At 34.1% G+C, this 27,403-nt stretch overlaps 3 protein-coding genes across 8 annotated transcripts; 2 read left to right on the plus strand and 1 right to left on the minus strand.

Moving 5' to 3' along the window:
• The first annotated feature begins 8,905 nt into the window (after positions 1–8,905).
• On the plus strand, positions 8,906–11,752 carry LOC120081827 (serine/arginine-rich splicing factor RS2Z32-like). Of its 3 annotated transcripts, none has more exons than XM_039036999.1 (7): positions 8,906–9,060; positions 9,350–9,461; positions 9,978–10,017; positions 10,181–10,276; positions 10,649–10,842; positions 10,937–11,017; positions 11,161–11,752. In XM_039036999.1, the coding sequence occupies exons 2-7, from the start codon at positions 9,355–9,357 to the stop codon at positions 11,561–11,563; spliced, it is 921 nt and encodes a 306-aa protein (XP_038892927.1). In that variant the 5' UTR covers positions 8,906–9,060; positions 9,350–9,354; the 3' UTR covers positions 11,564–11,752. The 3 variants fall into 3 exon arrangements, with proteins under 3 accessions (XP_038892927.1, XP_038892928.1, XP_038892929.1); XM_039037000.1 differs by having other exon boundaries at positions 8,986–9,097; XM_039037001.1 differs by having other exon boundaries at positions 9,042–9,060; positions 9,767–10,017.
• A 966-nt stretch (positions 11,753–12,718) lies between these two features.
• On the minus strand, positions 12,719–18,133 carry LOC120082040 (protein MAEA homolog). Its single transcript, XM_039037257.1, has 7 exons — positions 17,631–18,133; positions 17,033–17,227; positions 16,091–16,213; positions 14,792–14,977; positions 13,605–13,738; positions 13,123–13,309; positions 12,719–13,026 (listed from the first exon to the last, which is right to left on the minus strand). The coding sequence occupies exons 1-7, from the start codon at positions 17,943–17,945 to the stop codon at positions 12,925–12,927; spliced, it is 1,242 nt and encodes a 413-aa protein (XP_038893185.1). The 5' UTR covers positions 17,946–18,133; the 3' UTR covers positions 12,719–12,924.
• A 1,651-nt stretch (positions 18,134–19,784) lies between these two features.
• LOC120082186 (rho-associated protein kinase 1) lies at positions 19,785–27,369 on the plus strand. 4 transcript variants are annotated; one of them, XM_039037445.1, is made up of 5 exons: positions 19,785–20,184; positions 20,794–21,229; positions 21,392–23,306; positions 23,545–23,751; positions 24,799–24,958. In XM_039037445.1, exons 2-5 carry the CDS (start codon positions 20,883–20,885, stop codon positions 24,820–24,822), a joined length of 2,493 nt encoding a protein of 830 aa, XP_038893373.1. In that variant the 5' UTR covers positions 19,785–20,184; positions 20,794–20,882; the 3' UTR covers positions 24,823–24,958. The 4 variants fall into 4 exon arrangements, with proteins under 4 accessions (XP_038893373.1, XP_038893374.1, XP_038893371.1 ...); XM_039037443.1 differs by having other exon boundaries at positions 19,787–20,184; positions 24,816–27,369; XM_039037444.1 differs by having other exon boundaries at positions 19,787–20,184; positions 20,800–21,229; positions 24,816–27,369.
• Positions 27,370–27,403: the final 34 nt, after the last annotated feature.

The following is a 27,403-nucleotide window of genomic DNA, read 5'->3' on the forward strand; positions in this document are numbered from 1 at the left end:
TCCAACAGTAGCTATAAACCGATTGAAACCTCCCACTAATGTGGTTATTTGGAGAAAACCGAAAATCAATTATCTCATAATTAATTTATTATAAATAAATATAATAACTAATTTATCGGATTATATTTATAACATATGATTTTTGTTGGGGTTGATGCCCTAAAATCTCCTGTCCTATAGTTTGTAAATAGTTTGTACGAACGCTTGTGTTGTTAATATATGATATTTACTTCACATCTTGAATTTTTGCTCAATTGTTTGTTTTATTTTCTTTACCACGAACCAATAAACATAAAATCTCTGGTTATCTGTATGTGGCTCAAGCATGTATGTGGTGACATACAAGTGGATCATGTCTTGAGTGATAACCAAAATGGTTTGTAGTATATGGATATAGGAGGGAAACCTTATCCTGGTAACGCTACAGATGCGGCTCACTTTGTGGAATGGTCACAAGTGTTGTAACTTATCACAAATGGTATGATCCTGATCATTCGTGTTGGAGACATGCGAGCGGGGGTGTCCTATACAAAGAGTTTGTATAAGACCTGACCACGAAGTGTTAACGTTTCGTTATATAACACCGTTCATGATAGAGACTTCACTTCACCAGGATGACCATAGGTAACATGACCTCAATCCTGAGTGAGTTAGGAACTTCTGCCATTGAAAGTGGTCCTTTGATTTGTATGGGTGCGAGTGGCCAGGTCGCAGATTTAAACCTGCCATTTTGGGGATTCGTCTGATTTAGGAGCTGGGAACTCAACTACACAAGATGGAATTCACTCCTTCTCCGAAGTAGGGGTAAGTAGATAGATAGCTCCCTTAGGGGTTGATTCTGGGGCTTGAACGATATGGTACCACACACCCTCTCTTGGCCCGAGAGGTGTTCACACATAGTTGGACTATGTTGTATTGTTCATTAGAAGAATCAGTGGTACTTAAGAAGTGAGATGTAACTATAGAGGCATAACGGTAATTTGGCTCAGCTGTACTTACGAGCATCTGTGAAGGGTCACCGTACTTATGATTGGTTATATCTGATGGTCAAAGAAATATATTTGTGGTAAGAAGAGTTTAGTTGTTGGTCTTTAGTGGAATGCCTGACAGTTAACGGATGGTGGATCTCATGCCTAAAGAGTTTAGTCAGCTATTCACGGATCGTTGGAGCTTCGAGCCATAGGTTCATTAGGTTTTCTAGTTAGCTTGGATAAAGTCGAGAACCAGTATTTGGGTTAATTTGAAATGTTCAAATTGACAAGAGGAAGTTCGATTATATATGATATAATTGGACTGGTTAATTATATATGATATAATTGGCAAATGTATGAGATATATTATTTTGGAGGAAATTAGATATAAATATGATTTATATCAAGTAGAGGAGAAAATACTATAGTAGATATGCGATATCAAACTATAAGTTAAAAATATAATATGATTATATTTATTTATTTATTAATTGGTTAATTATATGATAATTAAGTCAATTTTCACGTTTGGACGTGGGTTAGTGGGGAACGTCGGTAATTGTAACCAATGAGTTAAAATGAAAAATATTTTCATTTTGAATCCCCGATCGTTCAATCGTTCGAAGAGAAAAAGAGAGAGAGTGCTGGTGAAATTGTAAATGATCGTTCAAGTTTTTTCGAGAGACTATACGATAGCTCTTTTCGCCTAAACGATCGTCCAACTCGCGCTAAACGATCGCACACTGTCACCTACACAATCGGATAGCTTCTCTAAATGATCATATAGCTGTCTCTTATACACATCTAGATGTGTATAAGAGACAGATCATATAGTGTGCCGATTTTACTAAACAATCATGTACCTTTTCCTAAACGATCGTTCAGTAAATCCTACACGATCGTGTAGCTCCTCCTAAACGATAAGCATTTCTGTTTTGTGATAGCGGCTTTTTCCCTCCCACTTGCTTATCGCCTACATGATTCGTGTTCCTCCATCCTCCACCAAATTCACCAAATACCACCCTTTGGGTTTTGACTCCAAGAATACTCGTGGCTCTTTAGTAGTGTTGTTGTTCCCGTTGCGGTTGTGAGTTCGCGTTGTTCGTGCTGCTACAGTCGACGTTTCCACTGGGCGTTGGTAGATCGCGTGGAGGTTTCCGTTGCATTGGAGTTCCGAAGTGTGAAGAATGTCTTCAACTGTTATGGAACTCATTCTCTTGTTATTATCTTGTTCTTAACATGACATTAATTAAAATTTGTTTGCATAACTGTATGTTGAATGTATATTGTGTATTTCAATCACGATGAAATCGAAGCGATCCGAACGCGCTCATGGAACTCTCAGATATGAGATCCTTTATGGCATTTAATATATGATATTATATGATATTAAATATAATAACTAATTTATCGTATTATATTTATAACATATGATTTTAATATCACATCGTATGCAACATATAAACTATAGTTATTTTTCTCCTTTATGGCATTTAATATAAATTATATTTATATTAATTCCTCCAATTAAATAATGTATCAAATACATCAAATCAATTATATCACATATAATTTAATTAATTTAATTATATCATATAAAATCAAATTTTCTCTTGTTAATTATGACACTTCAAATTAACCCAAAAACTGATTCTCAACATAAATCCATTGAGCTACCAAAGGGACCTTATGGACCTGTAGCTTGAAACTCCAACGGTACATGAATAACTGACTAAACTCTTTAATCACGATATCTACCATCCTAACCGTCGGGCACTCCACTAAAGACCGACAGCTACATTCTTCGCACTATAAATATGTTTTTGTGTCCAAGATATAACCAATCAACGGTACAATGAACCTTCACAAGTCGCTCGTAAGTATAGCTAGGCCAATGTACTATTTTGCTCCTGTAGTCACATCTAACTCCTTAAGTACCATTGATCCCTCTAATGAACAATACGTCATAGTCTCACTATGAGTAAACCATTCTCGGGCCAAGAGAAGGTGTGGTGTCACATTGTTCAAGCCCCATAATTAGCCTTTTAAGGGAGTAATTTATCTACTTACCCCTGCTTTGGGGAAGGGGTGAATTATGTCTTGTGTAGCTGAGTTCCCAGCTCCTCAATCAGATGAATCCCCAAAATGGTAGGTTTGAGTCAGCGATCTGGCCACTTGCACCCATGCAAATCAAATGACCACCCTCATAGGTAGGAGTTCGCAACTCACTCAAGATTAAGGTCATGTTATCTATGGTCATCCTAGTGAAATGAAAGTCTCTATCAGGAATGACGTTATATAACGAGATTAAACATTTCATGGTCTGATCTTATGCAAACTCTTTTGTATAGAGTATCCCCGCTCGCATGTCTAATATACGAATGATCAGGATCAGACCATTTATAACACTTTACAACATTTTAACACCTATAAAGCGAGCCACACTCGTAGTGTCACCAGGATAAGATTTCCCTTATTTATCCATATACTATAAACCATTTAGGTTATCACTTAAAACACGATCCATTTATATGTCTCCACATACATGCTTAAGTTACAACGATAGATTGAAGTGAATAAAATATCTCATATTATAAATCACAAAATTGTTTGTTCATATAGGTGTTTATAAACTACAGGACCTAACGAGATTTAAGGCATCAACCCCAACAAATAAGTTGTTGATCTACATTCACCTTTGGAGTTATTGAATGGTTGTAAAGCTAGTTTACGTCATTTTCGTATCTGGGGTTGTCCAACACTTGTGCTTGAGGCTAATCCTAAGAAATTGGAACCACGTTCAATATTTGTAGGCTACCCCAAAGGAACGAGAGGAGGTTATTTTTATGATCCTAAAGAAAACAAAGTATTTGTATCGACAAATGCTACTTTTCTTGAGGAGGATCATATAAGGGAGCACAGACCTAGAAGCAAATTGCATTGAATGAGCTTTCCAAAGAAACTACTTAATATTCAACAAGAGTTGTTGAAGAGCCTCCTACCTCAACAAGAGTTGTTGATGTAGATTCATCTAGTAGGTCAAATCCACCTAAAGTGTTGAAGGAACCTCGACGTAGTGGGAGGGTTGCGAACCCTATTCACTATATGGGTTTAACTGAAATCCTGGCTATGGTAGCTGATCACGAGGTTGGGGATCCACTGTTTTAAGAAGACAACGGAGGATATTGACAAAGATGAATGGATCAAAGCCATGGATCTCGAAATGGAGTCAATGTACTTCAATTCAAATTGGGATCTTGTAGATCAACCCGATGAGGTTAAACCTATAGATTGCAAATGAATCTACAAGAGGAAACGAAGTGCTGATGGGAATGTGCAAACCTTCAAGGCTAGACTCATGGCAAAGGGTTATACCCAGGTAGAGGGAGTCGACTATGAGGAGACTTTCTCACCTATTGCCATGTTAAAGTCTATTCAAATTCTTCTATCTATTGTTTCATATTATGATGAGATATGACAAATGAATGTCAATATTGCTTTTCTAAATGCCAATCTTGAGGAGACCATTTATATGGTGCAACCCAAGGGATTCATAATCTAAGGTCAAGAGCAAAAGGTTTACAAGCCGAATCGGTCCATTTATGGACTGAAACAAGCATCTCAATCTTGGAATGTAAGGTTTGATATTGTGATCAAATCTTATAGCTTTAAACAAAATGTCGATGAGCCTTATGTTTACAAGAAAATCATTAACAGTTCATTAGTTTTTCTGGTTTTATACGTAGATGATATCCTACTCATCGAAAATCCACTTTAAGATCAATGTTCACTCTTAACGGAGGAGCTGTAGTATGGTGAAGCACCAAGTAATGGTGCATCGCGGACTCTACCATGGAGGCCAAGTATGTAGTGGCTTGTGAAGCTGCTAATGAAGCCTTTAGCTTAGGAAATTCCTGACTGGTCTGAAAGTTATTCCAAATATGTTAAGCCCATCACCATTTATTGTGATAATAGTGGTGTTGTGGCGAATTTCTGTGAGCCTTAGAGTCATAAGCGCGACAAGCACATTAAGGGAAAATACCATCTTATCTGAGAGATTGTGTATCAAGAGGACGTGATTTTCACGAAGATAGCTTTGGAGCACAACGTTGCTGATCCTTTACGAAGGCCTTCACAGCTACAGTATTTGAGGGTCACCTGCAGAATATGGGTTTATGGGATAAACCACGACTGGACTAGGGCAAGTGGGAGATCTTGTACTGGGCTTGTTTGTGTCCTAGTTTATTGTTTTGTGTACTTGTAATTTGATTATCTTGTACCTCTACTGACTTTAGGACAAGTTAGAGATTGTTAGGGTTGATGCCCTAAATCTCATAAGGTCTTGTAGTTTGTAAACACCTGTATGAACAAACATTTATGTGATTAATAATATATGATATTTTATTCACTTGTCTATGAAATATATGATATTTTAGTTACATTAACCACAAACCAATAAACTGACATCCATGGTTATCGTTGTAACTTAAACTTGTATGTAGAGACATACAAGTGGATCGTGTTTAAGTGATAACCTAAATGGTTTGTAGTATATGGATGAGGCTAGGTACCTTATCCTGGTGACACTACGAGTATAGCCCGCTTTGTAGGTGTTACAATTGTTGTAAAGTGTTATAAATGATCCGATCCTGATCATTCATGTACTAGACATGTGAGCGGGGATATTCCATACAAAGAAGTTTGTATAAGACTGGACCACTAAATGTTTAATCTCGTTATATAGCGATGTTCATAATATAGACTTTCATTTCATTAGGGTGACCATAGGTAACATAACCTTAATCTTGAGTGAGTTGTGAACTTCTGCCTAAGAGGGCAGTCGTTTGATTTGCATGGGTGAGAGTGGCCAGATTGTCGACTCAACAAGCCTACCATTTTGGGGACTCGTCTGATTGGGGAGCTGGGAACTCAACTACACAAGATGAAATTCACTCATTCCCCGAAGCAGAGGTAAGTAGATAAATTGCTCCCTTAAGGGCTGATTCCAGGTCTTGAACAATGTGGCGCCACACCCTCTATTGGCTCAAGAGGAGTTTAGTCATAGTGGAACTATGATCTATTGTTCGTTAGAGAGATCATTGGTACTTAAGGAGTTAGATGTAACTATAGGGGCAAAACGGTAATTTGACCTAACTGTACTTACGAGCAATTTATGAAGGGTCATCATATTATTGATTGGTTATATCCAATGGACACGAAAATATATCTGTAGTGCGAAGAGTGCAACTGTCAGTCTTTAGTGGAGTGCTCGACAGTTAACGGATGGTAGATAATGTGATTACAGAATTTAACCCGTTATTCACGTACTATTGAAGCTTTGAGCTACAGGTCCACGAGGTCTCTTTGGTAGCTCAATGGATTTAACTTAAGAATAAGTGATATGATTGATATAATATATTTGATACGTTATTGTTTAATTTGAAGAATGAATATTTGAATATGATTCAAATATATTCTCTATGAATAAGATTCATAGTTGATAAATTTAATACAAATATGATTTATATTAATTGCCATAAAATAGAGAAAAAGAATTATATATTGTATATGATGCAATACTAAAACTATAGGTTATAAATATAATATGATAAGTTAGTTATCATATTTATCTATAATTTATTAATTAAATCCTTTTTTTCTATAACCACCCTTAGTGGGTAGTTATTCATTTTTTGTGGCAAAAATCGGATATATGAAATGTGATTTCATTATTCCAAGAGATAAGAATTTCACACTTGAGTAAGCGATCAAGTATCTATACGACAACATTGAGAGCCTATGCGATAGACTCGTTTCATTAAACGATCAACAGACTTTGCTATACGATAGCTTTGGCTTCTACTCGATCTTCTTCCTCCTCAAACTCAAAAGTTCCCTCTAACCAAAATTAGCCAAAACCCACCACTCTTGGATGCTCACACCAAGAATACCAAGGTCATTAAGTGGTAGTGTCCGTGTTTGGTTCGAGTTTACTCGTTGCTGTTTTTTGCTTGTTCGAGGATTGTTCGAGTTGTCCGACACATTCGTGAACAAGTTTCATCGAGGGATTAACTTGGAGAACGGTTCTTCAAAGGTATAATCTCTAAACTCTGTTTTTATTTCAAAAGCATGCTGCAATTTAAGTTTTATGCATAACCTGTTGTTGTATGATTGTAAATGTATGCGTTCAATCGCAATGAGATTTGGATGATCCGCTTCTACTCAAAGGTTCTCTGTAAAAAGAGTTCCTTCAATTATCATGCCATCCACACACATTTTGGCAATCAACTTCCATCTAACAGTTTATATGTTTTGTTGCCTATACTTAGGTATTTTTTCAAAAATTGAAAACTAAGAAAAATTATTTTTCTTTATAGAATTTGACTAAACTTTTAGATGACCTAGAATTTGTGAAAAAACAAACACAATTTTTTAAGAGGGATTTTTACATTAAAAAAAAAAACCCTATTTAAGTCCTGTATTTACAAAATTTATTTAAATTTCAATTTTTTCAATAATTACTTTTAGTATTTTTTTAAAACTAATTTATCCCTTTTTATTATTTTTATTCCTGATTTTTATATATATACCCATATTTTCAAAACTTTATCAATGACGGAGAGAGAAACTGCATTTATTATTGAGAGAGTATTTATTTAATATGATTTTTTTTTTCATATTTTCAAATGAAGAGAGACAATGCATTTATTTGTCGAGGTTTTTCTCTTTATTTAAATTAATTGGAGAGAGAAAATACATTTCATGATTTTTTTTCCTGATTCATGGTTATTTAAAATATTCCTTATTCATAAGAACACTTTGGTATTTGAAAATATTTCAAACAATATATGAAATATACCACAATATATAAATTCAATGTTTGACATAAATCACCATATAATACATTTTTTATGGAGTGAGAAAATGCATTTATTATGATTTTTCCCTTATTTGATTGTAGAGATAAAATGCATTTGATATATATATATATATACACACACTCCATTTCCATTTGGAGAGAGAACATTTAATATGATTTTATTTTCCATTTCGTTTCGTTTTTCATGTTGATTTTTGTTATTGTGTGAAATATTCAATTATTTATTCACCTGTATATGTAATATATTATGTTGTTTATTTGGAAACATTCTAAAAATATATATGAAATATATTGGTAAATATATTTGATATCTATTCAAATATTCATGGTTATTTTTAAATATACCTTAGAACATATATACAAGTGTGTATATATCATATATCATAAACTCAAAGTAGTAAAAAAAATATATATACACCACAGTATATATATCATCATCGTTTATATTAAACCCCCACCGTTGATCGGATATTCTCCCCTAGCTCCATCGACTGGATTTGCCCGAGTCTGCGCACGAATCTGCTTGCGCCTGGTGCCGGAAGCTTCATCACGTTGTTTCATGTCATCCGTTTGCTCAAGCCCGCACCGTCGTTGACTGGATCTAGCCGAGTCCACATCGGATTTGCTTGTGCCCGGTGCTGGAAGCTTTGCCTCGTACCACGCCATCTGTCTACAACCATGTCATTGTCTGCTCGAGCCCGCGTCGAAACTGCTTGTGTCCGCTCAGAAATTCTCTCTCCCCACACTGTCATCTACTGTCTGAAACACACATCGTTGGAAGGAGAAAAGAGAGGGAGGAAGAGATGAGTGTGAAATATGGAGGAGATAATGTATAAAAAAACGTAGGTGAGAGCTAAATTTTAAATAACCATTGATATTAGTGAAAATACGGAGATCAATAATTTTTTTTTTTTTTAATGAAATGTTTAAGATATTAACGTTATATGTACCCATTCTTTAGACATTTCATGTAGAAATTCATTTTTAAAAATAAAAAAAACCAAATTGTTACAGAAAGAGTTTTGAAATACATAACCATTTGAGCACGCCCGGCCCAGCTACCGAGGCCCGTTTCAAATAATTTAGCCCAACGTGGGCCTACAGCTGTTTTAGTAAAAGAAATGAATATAAAATGGTAGGGAGCGGCTTTCGGAAATCATTTTTGCGAAAGACTTGAAATTTAGGGTTTCGTATCCTTATTGTTTTCAGGTGCGCCTCGCCTCGCCTCCTCCTTCGAATTTTTTAGGTTTTCTCTCATCGAATCCTCCGACTCCATATTCATAGCATTTTTCTATTGATTTTTTTGCTCAATCAAGGTTTTGTGTGGTCTCTATTGTGCATATTGAAGAAATTTCTAGACTTTCCTCTTTGATTCGTCAAATATTTGAATCGTATATATTTTTATTTGTTTCAACGTATTTTGTTTTGAATACCTGCTCAAGTAATTGTTTTTTTGAATACTGTCGCTGATTGTGGTACCGTGGTTGTTGATTTTTAGATAAAATGCCTCGATATGACGATCGTTATGGTGGTACTCGGCTCTACGTTGGGCGCCTGTCTTCACGGACGAGGTCCCGTGATCTGGATGACCTCTTCAGTCGTTATGGAAGGTATTGCAGATTCTTGTTTGGTGTACTATTCAATCCTGGTCGAATTTGTGTGCTAACATTAATTTGATGAATACGGGAAGTATTTATTTTTGTGTTTAGTTATGCCTTTTCCCCCCTTCTATTGTCCGGTTTGCTAACATCCCTGTCAGAGTAAATATTTAATTGATACTTCTCTCGAGACCTCTTGAGGTATTTGCCAAGCCCTTTTTTGGGTGCTCGACTGTAAATGTGTATTTTGATATATCCATGAAAGTGTGGAATTGTTGATGGGTCTGTGTGGTTTAACTTGAGTGATCTTGTTGAAGGTTTCTTGGCTTATGCCAAACCTGGAGGTCTATGGTGAGAGGGTTCCCTTGGTGGATTTGGCGAGTCTTTCTATTATGTTATTGCCTGTTTTTATGGAAATGCCAAGAATCTCAGAATGGTGTTTAGTTCATCTATGAGGGGCGAGGTGTCAACCCTTTGATACTTGTATCAAATGATGGCCTTACCTGTTTCTGGAACCAATTTGCGCAGAGTACGCGATGTGGATATGAAGCGAGACTATGCATTTGTTGTATGTATTTCCCTCCCTTTACTTCTTAAATTTTTATTCAAGTTATACTTGCAAGAAAAAAAATACTATATGTTAGCATCCATTTTCTATCTTGATGGTGTATGTTAATTTTTGCAAGTGTGATCTTTTTTCTTGGTCTATCTGCTTAAACATCTGATAACAGGAGTTTAGCGATCCCCGTGATGCTGACGACGCAAGATATAGTTTAAATGGGAGGGATGTTCATGGAAGTCGAATCATTGTGGAAATAGCTAAAGGGGTATGTTCCATAATCTTTCCTGTCGAACCTTTCATAAACTGTTCAATTTCTTTCAGACAGTTGCCTCTACTTTTCCAGGCTACTTATCATTTTTATCCTTTTAAGTGGTTAACTATTAACTATGTCTCCCGCCTATGGTAGATTCCTGTCTTTTATGTGAATTTGAATTATTATGGTACTTGGAATATATCCTTCATCATGTTCATGTACAATTTTACCATTTCCATAGTTACACTTGTTAATTCTTATAAAGGCTTTGTGTAGTTTTCCTGGCTTTTGCAGGTAAGTTAAAGCTTGTTTTTATCTTTTATATTAATTTTGTGAACTATATATTTCTTTTGAATGTAATGAGAATTTATGATTTTGATTTAGGTACCCCGTGGTCCTGGTGGATCTCGTGAGTATCTTGGTCGAGGGCCTCCAGGAACTGGGCGTTGTTTCAATTGTGGGATTGACGGCCACTGGGCCAGAGATTGCAAGGCTGGAGACTGGAAAAATAAATGTTATCGATGTGGCGAACGTGGTCACATAGAGAAGAATTGCCAGAACAGTCCTAAGAAATTGAAGTATGCTATCTTTTCAATTGTTATTTTTCCCCTTCCCTCTTAATTCTCCGCATTGATCATTCTGGTTTTTTTTTTCTTTTGTTGTATGGCATAGGCGTGGAAGTTACTCAAGGTCACCAAGCCCTCGCCGTGGTAGAAGCCGCAGTCGTAGTTACAGCAGAGGTCGTAGCTACAGGTTTGTTTCAATTGTGAACCATTTTCATCAAGTCTGTCATTGTTTTCATCTTTCTCCACATTGTCATGATTTTGTTGATGCAAGTATTGAACTGTAGGCTTTATGAATATAACTTACTGAACAACTGTGTCTTGTGTCCACAGTCGATCAAGATCTCCTGTAAAAAGAGAGAGAAGCCTTGAGCGATCAGATAAACGATCAAGGAGCCCGAGAGGCAGGTCAAGCCCAAAGAGGCACAGTTTGTCACCTCCTCCAAAAACTATGAAACGTAGTCCCACTCCCGATGAGAGGAGTCCTGAAGAGGCAAGACGTAGTCTGTCTCCTGGAAACCGCGACAGTCCTAGAGGTAGAAGCAGAAGCCCAAGAGGAAGGAGCAGGAGTCCTATGGATGAAGGCGAGGACTTCAGTGGTGGTGGAAGTAGAAACTACCGGAGGGAAGAAAATGGCTACAGTCGCAGCCCCAGTCCGTTGCCTAGAGAAGAACGGAGTCCTGTAAACGACGAAGATCAAAATGGTTCTCCAAGGGGCGGCAGTGAGTCTGCATGATAGACAGTCCTTATTTTGCTTCTGCTTAAACACATGCATTTGCGTTGAATTTTATAAAGCGAATTGTGCCTTAAGAGAGACTTCTAAATAGATCTGTATTGTGATTGAATCCCGCCTCAAATTGTTCATCAGCACCGTATTTTGTCTATTTATCTCCCAGCTTAATTATCATAAGTTATATATTAATAATCTGCTTCTTATTATCTTTTATCCTTTTTGTTTGGTCATTTTAGTTGATGATGGCATTTTCTCGTTCGAACTAACTTATGAGTTATATATATATATATATATATATATATATTTTAATAGAACAAAAGGTCTAAAATTTGTAAATCTTTCTTAGACTGTTGAATCCAACTCGCCTGTGAAACCTTATAATATGGCTTTGCTTTCATAGTTGGTTCTCATAAGTTTGGGCTGAAGAAGAAAGACTTATTATTGTGTATAGTTAATTCAAAGTAATTGTATAGATTTCTAAGCTTGTTTTTTTAAGTGGAGCATTAATTTTGTAAGCATTTTAAGTTAAGTGCATCTAAATACATCGTTTTATGATTTCTATCCATCTCAACATTGCTCAAACTACTGTGCTTCGAATTATTAAAATTTTAAAAGAGAATTTTGGTACGGTAGGAAGGTTATGCATCCTCTCAAGTAAGAATGATCAAATATATTTAAGAATTTTCCTTGATATTTGATCGTACCGGATAAATTATAGAGATTTCAGTGCTACTGTTTTTTTAGTACCTTGGAACTTTCTTATTTCCTAGATTCTATTTCTACAATGGAAATGTTGATTAAGTACTAAAGAATAATATTAGAGATGATTGTTTATACTCCATCTTAAAGAAGGTTGATTCTATTATTTTTAATTTTTAAGCCAAAAATGTTGAACATGAGCGAAAAAAAATTGTTTCTTAATTAGATATATCAATACTTTTGTTGATACTTCTAGAGACATTCAAAATTTATTTGTTTCATTTCTTTGGTATTTTTTTGAGTTAATTTTTGTTGTGTTTTACACCACTTTGAAATCCGCAACTGAATAACTGGAAACAAAAATTTCAAAAGATAATTAGAAAAAGTAGATTACAAAATAAAGAAGCTTCATTTTCAAAACAAGGTTTCTAAGAATACAACATTTTCCACAAAATAGAAAGAACAAAGCTGTTTAATTCTTATTTACATGTCATCATTCTTGGAACATACAAGGAAATTTCTTTTGTAAAAATATACTTCCCCCATCCCACATTGAAATATCTATTTCCATAGATTCATGGGCCATATTCATAATCACAAGTATAAAGAAACAAAGCATAGAGATGATAGGAAATGTGATTTCCACCTACCAATATGTTGCAACTCTATGATATGTATGCCTTCACCAGCTCTGAGTAGTTGCACACAAACCCTGTTCTTGGACAAGTGATTTTACCACTGTTTTCCTTGGCCATTCTTTCCAGAGCCTGCCATGAAACAGTATCGAGCATGAACTAAAGCATTTTGTAAGGAACTTCGCTATAAATTTTCTGAAAAATCCATACAAACAAAATGATGCTAACCTTGGTGCTGTAGACATAACCATTTGGAAGAACTTGAGGCGGATTCTCGGTGTCCATGAGCTCTCTCGTTATGTAGCACACAAGCTTCGAGTGATGCTGCTTCGAGTAAGGCAATGGGACTGCCAGCTTTCTAAAACTTTCCTGTGATAATGGGTCTTCCTTGGTGCAATCATCCTCATAGCAGTATCTAAGCAGGTCAAGGCAAACTTATCTGTACTCATACTAGTTGAATGAAAGATTATCTCAGATGCAATATTCTCTTTTTGGAGTAAACTTAAGATGAACATGGGAATACTGTTAGGTGAAAAACTTTTTCTCTCAAGTATTTATTGAAAAAGCACCAGAGCATTCCCACTAAGAATTTTTAAAAGCACTCCTCAATTTCCGAAAAGTTGGCTTGCCAAGTTGAGGGGTTCTGAGTTAAACTGCAGTGAATATTAATCACCCGACACGTATATGAGACAAGTAAATAGTAGGGATACGGAGTTTTAAGAGCAGATAAGCCTGCTTGCAGATAAATATTTAGCAATGGCTCGAGCGTCATGCCGTATATTTTGCAGAACTCTTGTCTAAATACATCCACAAGATGATCCCACTGCTTTGGTTCAAATAAGACCTATAAAGCACAAAAAGGGAAAAATAAATTATACCATATGGCTTCACATCAACTTAGACGGAGTACAAGCTTCAATATCGAGTACAAACATAATGCTAGTATAAAATATCATATTCATAGAAGACTAGGATAACAACATTTGCATTCTAAGAGACTTGAGACAGGAAGGGTAAATTGGTAACTATTTCTTTGTATGATATAATTTTCTCTAAGGGCCCGTTTGGATCGTAGACATTGTTTTATGGGTATAAACATTAAATATTTGAGATTTGAATGAATTTTAAATGTCTGAGATAATTAATGTCTGTGTTTGGACATGCAGGATAACTAATGTCTGGAAGTTGAATGTGTGTTCAATTTACTAATTTTGTATATAAAAACCAAAATTAAATAATTACTTAATTAAATACAAGAGACAATTATTATAGTCATAAAAGAAAATTAGCCTGATTTAATCAATAAAAATAAAAATAAATTAATAATTTTATATTAAACCTTCATTAAACATAATTATTTAATTTAAATTAATTACTAAAAATAATAAAGTTATTGTAAATTAATTAGAATATTGAAAATCATCATCATCATAATAAATTATATTAAATAGTAATGATAGCAAAAAATATTAATAGTAAAGATATTTGTCGAAATTTATTAAGTCATAATTAATAAAAATTAATAATAATGAGTACTTGATATTAATTTATTAATTAATTAAACTATATTTTTGTTGGTCATCTCCCAAACATAAAAATCCCACACTTTTGTAAGATATTAAAAAACCCATGCAAATGCGGTTTTAAAGTTCCTTGGATAATAATATCTTGGATTTTAAAAACTGAAATATGTGAAACAAACAAGAAAATTAAAGGTAAATCTCATGGAAAAACCTGTAAAACATACAGGCCCTAAGTGCTTATCTATGGTTCAAACTAGCATCACCAATATATGTATATATATTTGGTTGGTCAGAAAAAAATGCACAGCTTTCAGTTTTAAGAGCTAATGAAATTAAGTTGCTTAAACCGACAGAAACGGGATGAGACATTTCACCTTGTATACGGCACACTCTGTACTACTCTTGAAAGCCAAAGTTGCCATGACACGCTGCAGTTCTTTCATATGGGTAGCTCCCCATGGAGCAAGGTACTTCCGTGCATATGCAATAGCTTGCATATTCTTGTCAGCTCGAACCAATTCTATGAACTCTTGAAGCCTCAATTGGAACTCAAATTTGCTCTGTCATGAATAAAAAGCAACAAGTTATGCAAGCTGAAAGAGAACCAACTGCATTTGAAATCGTTCAAAAAATTATTGGTAATATGACAAAATTATGGCTATAGAACAATGATACCCTAATGATACTATACAAGCATGGTAGTTGCCCCATATTGTAAGAAAATATTATAATTATAAAGATTACCCAAGAAGGGGAAGGTGGAGTTTCTTTTTAATATGGAGCAGATTTGAAATGAATTATATTATGATAAGAAATTTCTCGAAACCAATAACGACCTTCACCAATCCCATTTTGGAAATTTGGGGCCATCTACAACCTCCACCCATCCCCTCCTCAAGAAAGGAAATATCCTTTGTTCATCCACAACCTATACATCCTAATACTAAGAAGTTCTAGATACCAAATTCTTGATAAACAAATAGTTTTTAACCGTTTGTTCCGTACTTAATGAGCTACTACACATATACACTATTTTTATGTAATACAATTATAAACACTAATAGTGTACTTTAAATTCACATTTTAATCACTCACAGAGTGATCAAATAAAAACATGTCCCAATTAAATTGTAATAAACAATACTTTTTTTTTTTTTTTTAATAATAGAAACATATAAACAGTTACAACTCAAGAGGTAAGAAAATAAAATAATAATAATAATAATAAAAGACCCCAGGCTATTCTCTACAATTAAATTCTCAATCCATCATTAATATTGATTCCATAAACCTTGAAAAGCCACCCATATTGCAGGAACAACAATATAAAAACATAATAAACCAATTAAGTTAGTTTATAAGGAATAGCTTTTTTCAAATGAACACAGTTAAGTCTAGGAGATCCACAAACCCATCAGAGACACCATACACTATTAATTTTTATGTTCTAGTGAATAACCAAGCTTTCATTGAGAAACCATACACCATTACACTCCCATCATTAAATGACTTCTGAAATGGTATGGAGTTGCAATGAAACACGTAAACCAAGCCTACAAGTAACATGACAAATAAATTACAACACAAAGAACTCAATTGCATCATAATTGTTGATATACCTCCAGATGTATTAGCTATGTAAATGAAAGACTCTTGAGAACCACCACATATACCTTGGACTTCTTCAACCTCGACTTGTTATCTGAACACCAGGCAAGTGCAGGTGCTATCTCCTTATTCTGAAGGGCATCAATAACCCTTTTGGCTTCTTGAAAGACATCAATGTCGACAAGATCCTGAGATTTATGACTAAATAGTCAAAAGCAGATTGTATATTTCAGAATACAAAAATCTCCTCCTTCTTTTGGATTGCCTCAACAGATATTACGTGCATAGTCATTACAGAAGACATTATCTTCCATCCCCCTTTTGTGATAAAGAGGTGCATTCTGCGGGGATGTACCTTATTTGCAATTGTTCGGGGGATATGGTGGAGAAAAGGAAGGATTATTTAGGGGTTTGAGTAATCTCGGGGGGAGGAGATACAGTCCCTTGTTAGGTTTGAAGTGTCCCTTCTTTCATTTTATCTTGATGAAAGTACGTTTTCTACTAAAAAAAATAAACTGCATCAAGGTTTTATCAGTTAATGCAACAGCTATACATCTATGGAATACACAACCATCTTGTAAAACGGATCTCTTTTCATTTACACTTAACTGCAACTTAGAATGATAAAATATTTGCCATAAAATCGTAAACATTTCTATCAATAAAATTGAACCATTCTTTTACAAGGAAACACTTTTTTGATCAAGATAAATAAAGAACTTTCCCCCTTTCTCCACAGCGAAAAACTATAGTGCATATATTAATCACTAGATTCACTACTACTTGAAAGGAAGCAAGAAGGTGATCAGTCAGCAGACTCAGCACTGACCTCAAATGCTTGTGATCAAAATATTGTAATAAACTCTTTCAAGCATTAAAGTATCCTCATTAAATCAGTATATAAATGATGTGCAGGCAGAAATTCTTTAAAGAATCAAAATGTTGACAGACAGATAACCTGGGTACCCACTGCAGTTTGGAATATAATTTGAGAAAAGTGTACAAACCTGAATATTGCTGCTCTCTGATAACTTCATTGCGGTGTCGAAATACGACATCCGCAGCATATAATCCACAAGGATCCTTTTCAAGCGTGTGCTGTTCCATTCCGTCAAATTATCAGCATCAGCCGATTCTAAATGAGAAAATCTAGCACGACACTTCTGTGCTTGCATCTGCTCTGTGCGACTGCCCTCTTCCAACTTAACAACAAAAAGAAACGAAAGATCAGAGAAAGGTTAAGTTTTTCTTTGTCATGAAAGGCCAATCCAATATTTTATTTTACTTTAGTTAGTTCAAGAATTAAAGTGTAATCCAATATTACCACACAGTTCTTACCAGCTACCCGTATAACCCTAGTAAAAAACCACATCAATTAATCGAATTCATCAAAATTCAACTACATAAAGGAAAACGTGCCCCTGAGTAGCGACAGATGAAATCATGGATACAGTACAGTGATTCTTTTTACGAAGAAGGCAAAATAAACATCCTAGAAAGCAGCTATCCGTCGCAAGATTGACCTTCGCTAAAAGAATTATAAAATAAGATATTCAGGAAAATAAATTAAAAAAAGAAAAAAGAGGAAAACCTAGAATCAACTACCTTTCTTTTCAACCCCTGCAATCTGGATACAAGCGAATTGAAGTGATGTACGGCTTCTTCCGTTGACATGCTATCGCGATCGGCGGCTTCAGTGACGCTGGAAATCACAGCAGAGACCTCTTTCTCAGCAACGCGATGATTAGCTCGAATCGTCTTCTTGTAATGCTCAAATGGAACCCTAAGAAACTGATGTTCCAGCTTTAGAGACTCCGCCAATCCGGTAAACTTGGACGGTGTAGGGGTGATTGTTGCGGCGGCGGCATTTGCCATGGCGGTTTCAGTGGCGGAGCCGTTGGGAATGGAATCGACCTCCATAGACGCAAAGAGGGACACGGAGAGATGTGGATTTGGAGAGAAAACTTTGAATTGTATTGGACGAAAGGTACTAAGAAATTGAAGTGTAGGAATGACGATGAAAAATCAGATTCCGATGTTCATAATCGATCAGTGATAAGAATACATTATACACCCCCCTTGAACCAAAAATGTTGGATTAAAAAAATATATGGTCATGTTCATCTATGCATGTATATATATAATCATTAAAAATAAATTTTATTGACATTAAAATAGGGTTTATAACTTAGAAGTATAAAATCTATAAATTTTTATATCGGATTCTGCGCCTGTGTTTGACATTCTTATAAATTAGCCATTGAGAAAAAATGTGCATTTGAATATATTCATGTACCATTCCTAAATTCCCGCCCGAACGCAGGTTAGGGTTTTATGCTGGGTTCTACTTCATGAGTGAAAGACATTACAAATCTTCTTCTCAAGTCCAATGAACTATCCGACACGTTTAGCATGTCTTATTAATCAAATGACAATGCTTGATCTTGGCTAAGGTCGAACATGTTAGTTTGGGCATTTGGTCCAAACTCTTGTCTACCCTCTGCCATAAATGGGTTAGATATATGTCCCATTCATTGGAAACCAAGACGAGTAGGTTCGTTCGACCCAAACCCTCATTTTCCCATGTGATTTTCAGCTTAAATTTCACCCTTTTTTTGGTCTAGTAGTATGCAAAATTGTTTAAGGTTGATTGTGCCCTTTAGTCCAAATCTACCTACAAATGTATATAAAATACAAAACCATCGATAATATTGAATTAAGATTTTTAATCCAATATGATGTTATTTTCTTCCATTTAATTTAATCTTTCATTATCTATTAGTTTACGTACTTTCAATCAATCTCAAAATTAGTTGCAAACTTTTAAAAAATTTGGTTAAGTAGTAATAACATTTTTTTATACAAGAAAAATCATTATTCACAACTATTTAATGACAAAACATGTCGATTGTGAATCTATTTTCAATGTAATTTATAAAGGAATCAATTTTAAAGTTAGAGTATACCTTTAAATACTATTTTAATCTCAATTCTTTTGAATTTAATTTATTATTTTTGCTCCTAAGAAGGATATAACTTATTTTGGTTATATACTTTTAAATGTTTATTTTGGTTTTCTTGTATGTTCAATTTCCACTAATTTTGATCTTATGTGCTTTCAAAATGTCATTATTTTTAAAAATGGATCATTTTGATATCTTTCCCTTTATTTTAAAGGGAGCAAATTGGTGTTTTTTTTTTAAAAAAAATAACTAAACTTGAAAGTACAGAAATCAAAATGAACATTTTGAGAGTATATAAAGTAAAATGAATTAAAGTTGAAACTACATTGATCAAAATTAATATGTTAAAAGCAAGAGGTTCAAAATGAACCAAAATTGAAAATACAAAGACCAACTTAATATTTAAACTTATTATTATGATTTTTTTGGTTAAAATACCATTTTGATTCTCAAACGTTGAAATTTGTTTAATTTTAGTCAATGTACATAAATCTAAAATTTAGTCCCCAATACTAATTTATTGTTATTTTTTAAAAAACTTTTTATCATCTATAGTTTTTTTACTATAAATCTCGAAAACATATTCACATATTTGATTTTCTTTCATGAAAATTATTATTATGGACCAATTTTGATAAAAATTAATTTGAGTGACCAAATTTTAGATTTAGGAAAAGTAAGAGGTTTAAAAAAAAAAAAAAGTAAAATATAAGAACTTAAATTGAAACTTCAAAACAAAATCTTTTAAGATATGTGTATCTTGTTTTGGTTGGTGAAGAAAAAAGGTGTACGTGTACTCACCCTCACTCTATCACTACCCAACGAATCCCGCTCCTCTTCCTCATTATTAGCGGCTCCAAAGAAAATTTAAATATATTTTTCGGACAAAAACTACCCTTTCCAGAATTCAAACAGTCAGAAATCAGAAGGAAAATAAAGGAAGAGAAATCTTGACAATGGAAGTTTGGATTGAATGCAATATTTCCACTCAATTTCGTATGTAATTTAGTCGTCAATCGTTCAATCATTGTCAATCCCCGCCAGAATTGTAACTGCTGTAGTCGCCGGCCATGCAATACCGCCAACTCTCTGAGCATTCAATGCTTGATTTCTAGTTCCCTAAAATTTCGGAATTCTGAGTTGTCTTTGGTGATTTGAATTTTGAATTCAGAGGAGAAAGAACCCGGAGACTGTCGGTATGTTGACGAATTTATGACTTTTGATTGCTGCAATCAGTGTGAAATTATTTGTGTAGATTGTAGTTGATTTTCTTGTTCTTTTCTGAATCGCTAGTGTCTAATGAAGTTGAGGAGGATTATTGTTATTGTTTCCGTTTATCATTTGGACGAGTGAGTGAAATGATAATGCTCATCTTCGGTTTTCTGTTTTTTGGAGTTTTTTCATTGATGTAAGATATTGTAGCAGCGAGAGAGGAAATTGACTCGACCAGAGCTGAATACTTTCCATGTTCGGGTTTGTTTCGTTCTCGTTGAGATTTAGATGTCGTTCCTTTACATACTCTGTTGTGTTATCCTTTCTTCCCTTCAACTGTTATACTTGTGAATGAAAATCTGGATGAAACGCTCTTTTTAAAATGTTTTCTGTAATTTTTCGCGGTTTGTATATGAGGAAGATGTAAACTCTTTCGTTTTGGATAATTTCTTAGTCAATAGTCATCTTAAGAGAATCAGTCTCTTTGTCTTTCTTCCATGTGTCGAAAATCTCGTCGTTTTGATGGTAGAATTTTGTATATATGTTTCGATCTTGCTTCTCTGTTTCTCTCTATTAACGATGCTCTTTTCTAGGTCTAGAGTGATTGTATCAGGCGTGGTATGGAGAAAAAGTATTGGGATTGAAGGACAAAAACTTCAATAATCAACAGTCAGAACAGAAGATGAAGAAGCTATTTTTTAGATCGTTTGGCACTGGTAATGGGAAACATAATTTAGCTCTTCCATCGACAAATGAAAGCGAAACTCACTTAGAACATCCATTAGAGGGTAGGAAGAGTAGTTCTATTAGTGATAAGGCTGGAAGTAGTCCCCAGAGTACCAGGTCCGGGAAGCAAATAGATGATAGTGAAAGGTCCAGCACCGGTCCTAAACTTAGAAGGACCCGGTCGTTATCTTCGGCTGCATTTAGAGACCAAGGTCAAATAGACTTTTATGGTTCAAGTGATCCAAGTAGATCTCCTGGCAATGCTAGTAGTGGCTTTAAACGGCAACATGAACAGTCATCTCGGTAAGGATGTTTATTCTGATGAAATATTAAGATCATGATCAGAGATTATCTATATAGTATGATGAAAAATGTGTACTGAGTTGTATGGAGCATATGATATTTTTTGATTGGTTGTACCATAATATTCTTTAGTTTAATTTGTGATCTCGTGGTTTTTGTTAGTTGCCAAAGTCCGTCTCGAGAGATGCAATTCAAAGCAAAGCAGCTGGAAATGCCACATGATTACTATACCTCAGGACCTGTTAGGCCATGCTCAAGAACTTGCTATGATTCTTCAGGAAATTCTTCCAATAGCGTCAGTTCTGTTTCAAATAGGGTCTTAGACCGCTACATTGATGGTGAACAACACCAGGAAATAAATGGATCCATGAATAAGTGTTTTCAGAGGAATAATGGGTGGCGGCCTCCACGAGCTCAGTGTCTGCTACACGCTTCAACATCTGCTAGTATTAAAGATAAACCAAGATCCTATTCATCCAGGGAAGCTAAAAGTTCCCATTCTCGTTTATTGTCTGGAGAAGTGGTAGAATATGGATTTGGGAACGACTCACCTCGAAGTATTGCAAAGAATGTTGTTGACAGACTCTCACAACATCATGTTGTGCCTAAAGCGACCTCAAAAGAGCTTGATGAAAATATACCCATCACAGTTACAGATATTCATAGTCGATCATCTAATGGATGCTTTGATCCTAATTCAGATTTGGCGACCCAACCATGTTTCCCTACAGATGAGCCTTGGGAAACAGTTAGCGGACACATTTATGAGAGTTGTAAGCCTGGTGAAACTAATGAGGATTTTGATGGAGAATTACAAAAAAGGGCCAAGGAAGCAGAGGAGAGGGTTGTGTTTCTGTCTGAAGAACTTGAACAAGAACGTTTCAATCAATATAGGAAATTTGATGTGTCAGATCTGATCCAGATAATTAAAAATCTCAATGGGGAGAGGTTCACATTGGCACTTGAAATTTCAAACCTTCTACAGTCTCGAATTGCTGATAGGACGTGTGCCAGAAAAGAGCTTAGACAGGCAAATGCAGAATTGGAGTCCAGAACTTTGAAACTGGAGAAGGAGAAAATTGAGTTGCAGGTAGGACTAGAGAAGGAACTAGACAGAAGGTCAAGTGACTGGTCATTCAAGCTTGAGAAGTACCAATTAGAGGAAGAGGGGCTAAGGGGGCGAGTTAGAGAGCTAGCTGAACAGAATGTCTCACTACAAAGAGAGGTTTCTTCTTTAAACAAGATGGAAACAGAGAACAGAAGCATAACAACTAATCTCGAGCAAAATATCCTGGATCTAACAGCTAGAATTGATGAAAAGAATGAACAAAATAAATATTTACAGCTAAACCTCTCTAAATTAGAAGAAGATTACAGGGGAGCAATAGAAGGCATGGATTGCATCAGAAAGAATTTTGAGGAGAAAGAGAAGGAGTGCGGAGAGTTACATAAATCAATCACAAGGTTATTGAGGACCTGCAACGAACAAGAGAAGACTATTGATGGTTTGCGGGAAAGATTAAGTGAGCAATTTGGTAATATTCAACCAGTGGAGAAACTTGATAAGCAATTTGAAAGATTGAAGATGGAACAGATGAGATTAACAGGAGTGGAACTGGCTTTGAGAAAGGAGTTAGAATCTTATAGAGTTGAAGTTGATTCTCTTCGACATGAGAATATAAAAATATTGACTCGTTTAAAAGAAAATGGGAATGAGAGTGGTGCTATAACCTTCAAGTTGGATAATGAAATGTCAGCTCGTGTTTACCATCTTCAAAATCAAGGTTTGGTATTACTAAATGAGAGTACTCAATTTTGTTCCAAGTTACTCGAGTTCATTAAAGAGAAAGTTGGTCAGTTTCATCCAACTAAGCATAGAATAGAGTACATCAAGAATGGTTTATATGGACAATTTTTTCTTGAATCTGAAATGAAAATTCGCAGCTTCAAGCATGGAATCGAGAGCCTGACAATGAGTTTACAGAAAATATCTATGTTGTTGCAAGCGAAGTCTAACTCCACTTCTCAGAGTTCAGGTGTAGATAATGCACTACAACTCAGTTGTCAATATGCAGAGGTGAGTAATTTCTGATTTTGCCCTGAAATGGGACATTATACTGAATCCAAACTCTCGCCTTTGGTTTTCCTCCAAAAAAAAAATAAAAACCTAAATATAAATCATAGAGTTGATTTTTAGTTGTTTCCTTTTGTGGGGAAAAATGTCTAAATGGTAAATCCATACGGCTTATTTTGGTTTTATAACTTGTTTTTTTTTACTATGGCCGCGACATTTACAGTTTTGTATTACTTTCTAGGATGGTTTAAGATCTGAACTAAAAGCAGAAACTTTATTTTCAAGCCTATTGAGAGAGAAACTATACTCTAAAGAGCTGGAAATGGAGCAATTGCAAGCTGAACTGGTGACAGCAGTAAGAGGGAATGATATACTAAAATGTGAAGTCCAGAATGGAATGGATAGCCTTTCCTGCCTTACCCATAAGATGAAAGATCTTGAACTTCAGGTAGTTTCTTAATTTCAACTTGATCTTGAAGATAAATTTTGTTGAATATGATGGCTTCATCATCATTATGCATGACTGATACTTTATGAAATTTTAGGAATGTTTTTGCATGTGTTATTTTCAACCTATCAGGTCTAATATCAGTTCTGATTGATTATTATGGTTCCTCATAACTAATTTTGACCACTAAAAATTTGGAAAATATATAAATCTATTGTCTTTTTCTCTCTATATAATCTATCACATTACAATTTCTTGCAGTCTTCTACTTGATTTTATGCTAATTTGTTTGAGATATGCAGCTTGTATTGACATCAATTTTCCCTTTCGAGTTCTGTAATGTGGCATATAAATATATTCTATGAAGCAGCATGTTCACACTTAGATACTCACAGTTGACACTTAGTTGGACACGCGTTAGATATATATCGGGCACTTATAAAATTATAAACACATGTCAAACACTAGTCATATAGAGTAAATTGGCTCAGACATTTATTAAAAATTTGTTAAGCATACCAAATAAACGAAAGTAATAAATTTTGGAAGTTAGGTATACATCAAACTCATTGGCTTGAGATTGTCTCATGGTATAAAAATGACATATATTTTAACAAATGTGTATTTTAGACCATGTTTTGTAACCATTTTGTTTTTGGTCTTTAGTTTTTTGAAAATCAACCCTATAAATACCTATTCTATTTCTAAATTTCTTGTTTTGTTATCTACTTTCTAAGTATTTTTAAAATCAAGCCAATTTTTTAGAACTTTTTTTTAAGGTATATTTTGTTTTTGAAATTTAACTAAGAACTCAACTATTTTACTTAGTAAATATGAAAACCATAGTAAGAAATTGAGAGAAAATGTGTATAATTTTCAAAAACCAAAAACAAAAAATCAAATGGTTACCAAACGAGACCTTAATAAACATATATCCTTACCGTAGCCATATCTTTGATTTCGTAACTGTATCTACGCTTCTTAATAATATATTCTCGATTCCTTTGGTTCCAACAATTCTAGAATCCATCGAATTTGAAACTTCAGTTTTCGTTATCTTACAGTTGCTGAAGAAAAATGAGGACATAAACAAATTACATAACGGTCTCGAGGAGTCTACAAGGGAATTAGAAACTCTAAAGGACATATTAGAGAAAATTTCGAAGGAGAGAGACATGATGTTGGAAGAAGTAAACAAAAACAGGGAAAAGAACATGCTATTGAACTCAGAAGTTGATATGTTGAAATCAAAGATAGAGACGTTGGAAGAGGATATTTTGCTGAAGGAAGGTCAGATAACAATTTTAAAAGATACAATTGCTAGTAAATCTATTGACCTTCTTTCTTCTCCCAGTTCTACGTGGGAATTTCGACTGCAGTAAAAATGGAAAAATTATACCTGGAGGATTTTACCGAGTCCTGCCTGCAGTAACAGGTAAATTGCACAGTTACCTTGGATAAATGCCCAGTTTACTTTGCAAATCAGTCTTTTGATTTGTTTGCCTTTTTGATTTTGGGATCTTCGACGAAGTGGAAGATTTTGAAAATAAAAACATAATGATTGTTTGGTTAACTTGACCTCACATTTTGTTGCTGTATCTAGTTAGCTTATACCCTCTTTATAAGCAAGAGGTAAATTTTTGGTATGGAATTCTTCAATTATTTTATGACAATTTTTTTTTTTTGAAGAATGGTACTTTTATTAGGTTGGTTCCTCTAGAAGTAAAAATGTTTAAAGCATTTTCAAATTAGTTTTATTTTATCTATATAGGGCGTGATGGTTGAAGTAGTAGATTAAATAGAAAGAGATTTAGATCCAATTGATTTTCAATCATATTGATATTTGGTTTCAAACTTATAAATGTAATTTTGAATTATTATGTTTAGTTTCAAAAGTGATTTTAGAATTATCAAATTACTGCGAAGAAAAAAAAAGATTATTCTTAAATGTAGGGGTAAATTCGGCATTTCAATGAATAAATGAAATGAGGGTAAAATTTTGAGATAATTATTGATCAATCACCTCACCAAGATTATGATTTTAGATTCTTCTAAATTTAATTTCAACATTTGCCTAACATTAACGCCAAAATTTCTCTAAACATACCCAAAATGTTGTAAAATAGCTAAAAGCATTTCAAAGAAATCCAAAATGCGTCCTATGCTTCACTGTTAGAAGTTGGAACTACCAAAATGTTGTTCTCTTCAATGGTCTTATACTGCATTAAAAAATAAGGTGACAACTCAATTTTGACACTAAACTTACAAATTTTATCAATCTTAATCTTAAACTTTTCATTCAATTAATTTAAACCTCAAACTTGACAAATTATTTCAATTTTAATATTAAACTTTCAATTTGGTAGATCGTATCAATTTTAACTCTAATGAGACTTAATCAAAGATGTAAATCGATATAAATTATTCTAGTTTGTGGTTAATGTCACAATTTAAAACCCCAATTTGATAGATTGTATCAATTTTCATCCTAATGAGACTTAATTAAGGATGCAATCGATATAAATTGTTCTAGTTTGAGATTTAAATGGATGAAATTAGAAGTTTAAGGTTAAAATTGATACAACTACCAAATTTGATGTTTAAAATTGATACAACATATCAAATTTAAGGTAATATATATATATATATATTTTAAATGGAGAAAATTGTCCATATTTACTTCCTTACCGTGCCAAGAAAGTGTCATGTATGGCTATACTTTGAGAGCAAACTCTTAAAATTCTTTTATTATCAATATTAAAAGCATGCAATAGAAGTTCATCCACCAAAGGCATAAATTCATCCATTAACAGGGAAATCTCAAACCAACTAAGGGAAATTTGAAAGTGATTTTGTTGAAAATAATTTGTTTTTGAGTGAATTATTAAAGTGAGTTTCATCCAATCATTTTAATATTTGGGTTCACACTTTTAAATATGATTTTTATACCATTAAATTCAAAAGAGTGATTTAATCATTTCAAAATCACTCCCAAATATGTCATTAATCATTTTGATTTGAATAATTTTATCAATTATGACTTTTACCTTTACTACAATACTAACATTCGTAGGATTTAATAGCGTAATAGTATGAAATTTTCATTTATCCCGAAGTGAATCCAACATTCATGCTATCGACTTGAGAAGAGATAGAGAAAGGAGTCTTGTTATCCTAAAATATCTTGATTGAAAATCCAAACTATTTACCATAAATTTTAGCATCATTTTCCTTATCAAATAAAATTGCTCGTCTCATTTTTTTGTTATAATAGCCATATTTAAGAACATGAAATCTCTAAAATAAACAATATAGTGAATATGTCAAATTATGAATGAAATGTGGTCATTCCACAACACCAAAAATCTTGATCACTTATTATATGAGAACCTTCTATTAGATAAACCATTAAATGCATGCTCAATTTTCTTCCAATTGAATATGTAATGTGTTAATGATTTCAATAACACCAAAGTAATGAGTCAGAAATTTAAAAAAAGATGATGTCAATTGAATATTAAATGTTTCAATTTGGTGTCTGCAAGTCAGAAATTAAAAGGGGGAAAAAAAAAACTAACTAAAGTTAACTATTTGATAAAAATTTGGAGGGAGGGAGAGAATGGTTCAAGGACTTAAAACGAATGAGTACACC

The sequence above is a fragment of the Benincasa hispida genome, chromosome 7 (assembly GCF_009727055.1).
Source record: "Benincasa hispida cultivar B227 chromosome 7, ASM972705v1, whole genome shotgun sequence".
Lineage (NCBI taxonomy): Eukaryota > Viridiplantae > Streptophyta > Magnoliopsida > Cucurbitales > Cucurbitaceae > Benincasa > Benincasa hispida.

Coding starts and splice junctions, on each gene's coding strand:
- LOC120081827 (XM_039036999.1), top strand. CDS start 9,355: ATGCCTCGATATGACGATCGTTATGGTGGTACTCGGCTCTACGTTGGG. Junction 9,462..9,977: donor CTCTTCAGTCGTTATGGAAG/GTATTGCAGATT, acceptor CAATTTGCGCAG/AGTACGCGATGTGGATATGA. Junction 10,277..10,648: donor TTGTGGAAATAGCTAAAGGG/GTATGTTCCATA, acceptor ATTTTGATTTAG/GTACCCCGTGGTCCTGGTGG.
- LOC120082040 (XM_039037257.1), bottom strand. CDS start 17,945: ATGGAGGTCGATTCCATTCCCAACGGCTCCGCCACTGAAACCGCCATG. Junction 14,978..16,090: donor CGAGGTTGAAGAAGTCCAAG/GTATATGTGGTG, acceptor TATTCATGACAG/AGCAAATTTGAGTTCCAATT. Junction 13,310..13,604: donor TTATCTGCTCTTAAAACTCC/GTATCCCTACTA, acceptor TGACCTGCTTAG/ATACTGCTATGAGGATGATT.
- LOC120082186 (XM_039037443.1), top strand. CDS start 20,883: ATGAAGAAGCTATTTTTTAGATCGTTTGGCACTGGTAATGGGAAACAT. Junction 21,230..21,391: donor CAACATGAACAGTCATCTCG/GTAAGGATGTTT, acceptor GGTTTTTGTTAG/TTGCCAAAGTCCGTCTCGAG. Junction 23,752..24,815: donor TGAAAGATCTTGAACTTCAG/GTAGTTTCTTAA, acceptor GTTATCTTACAG/TTGCTGAAGAAAAATGAGGA.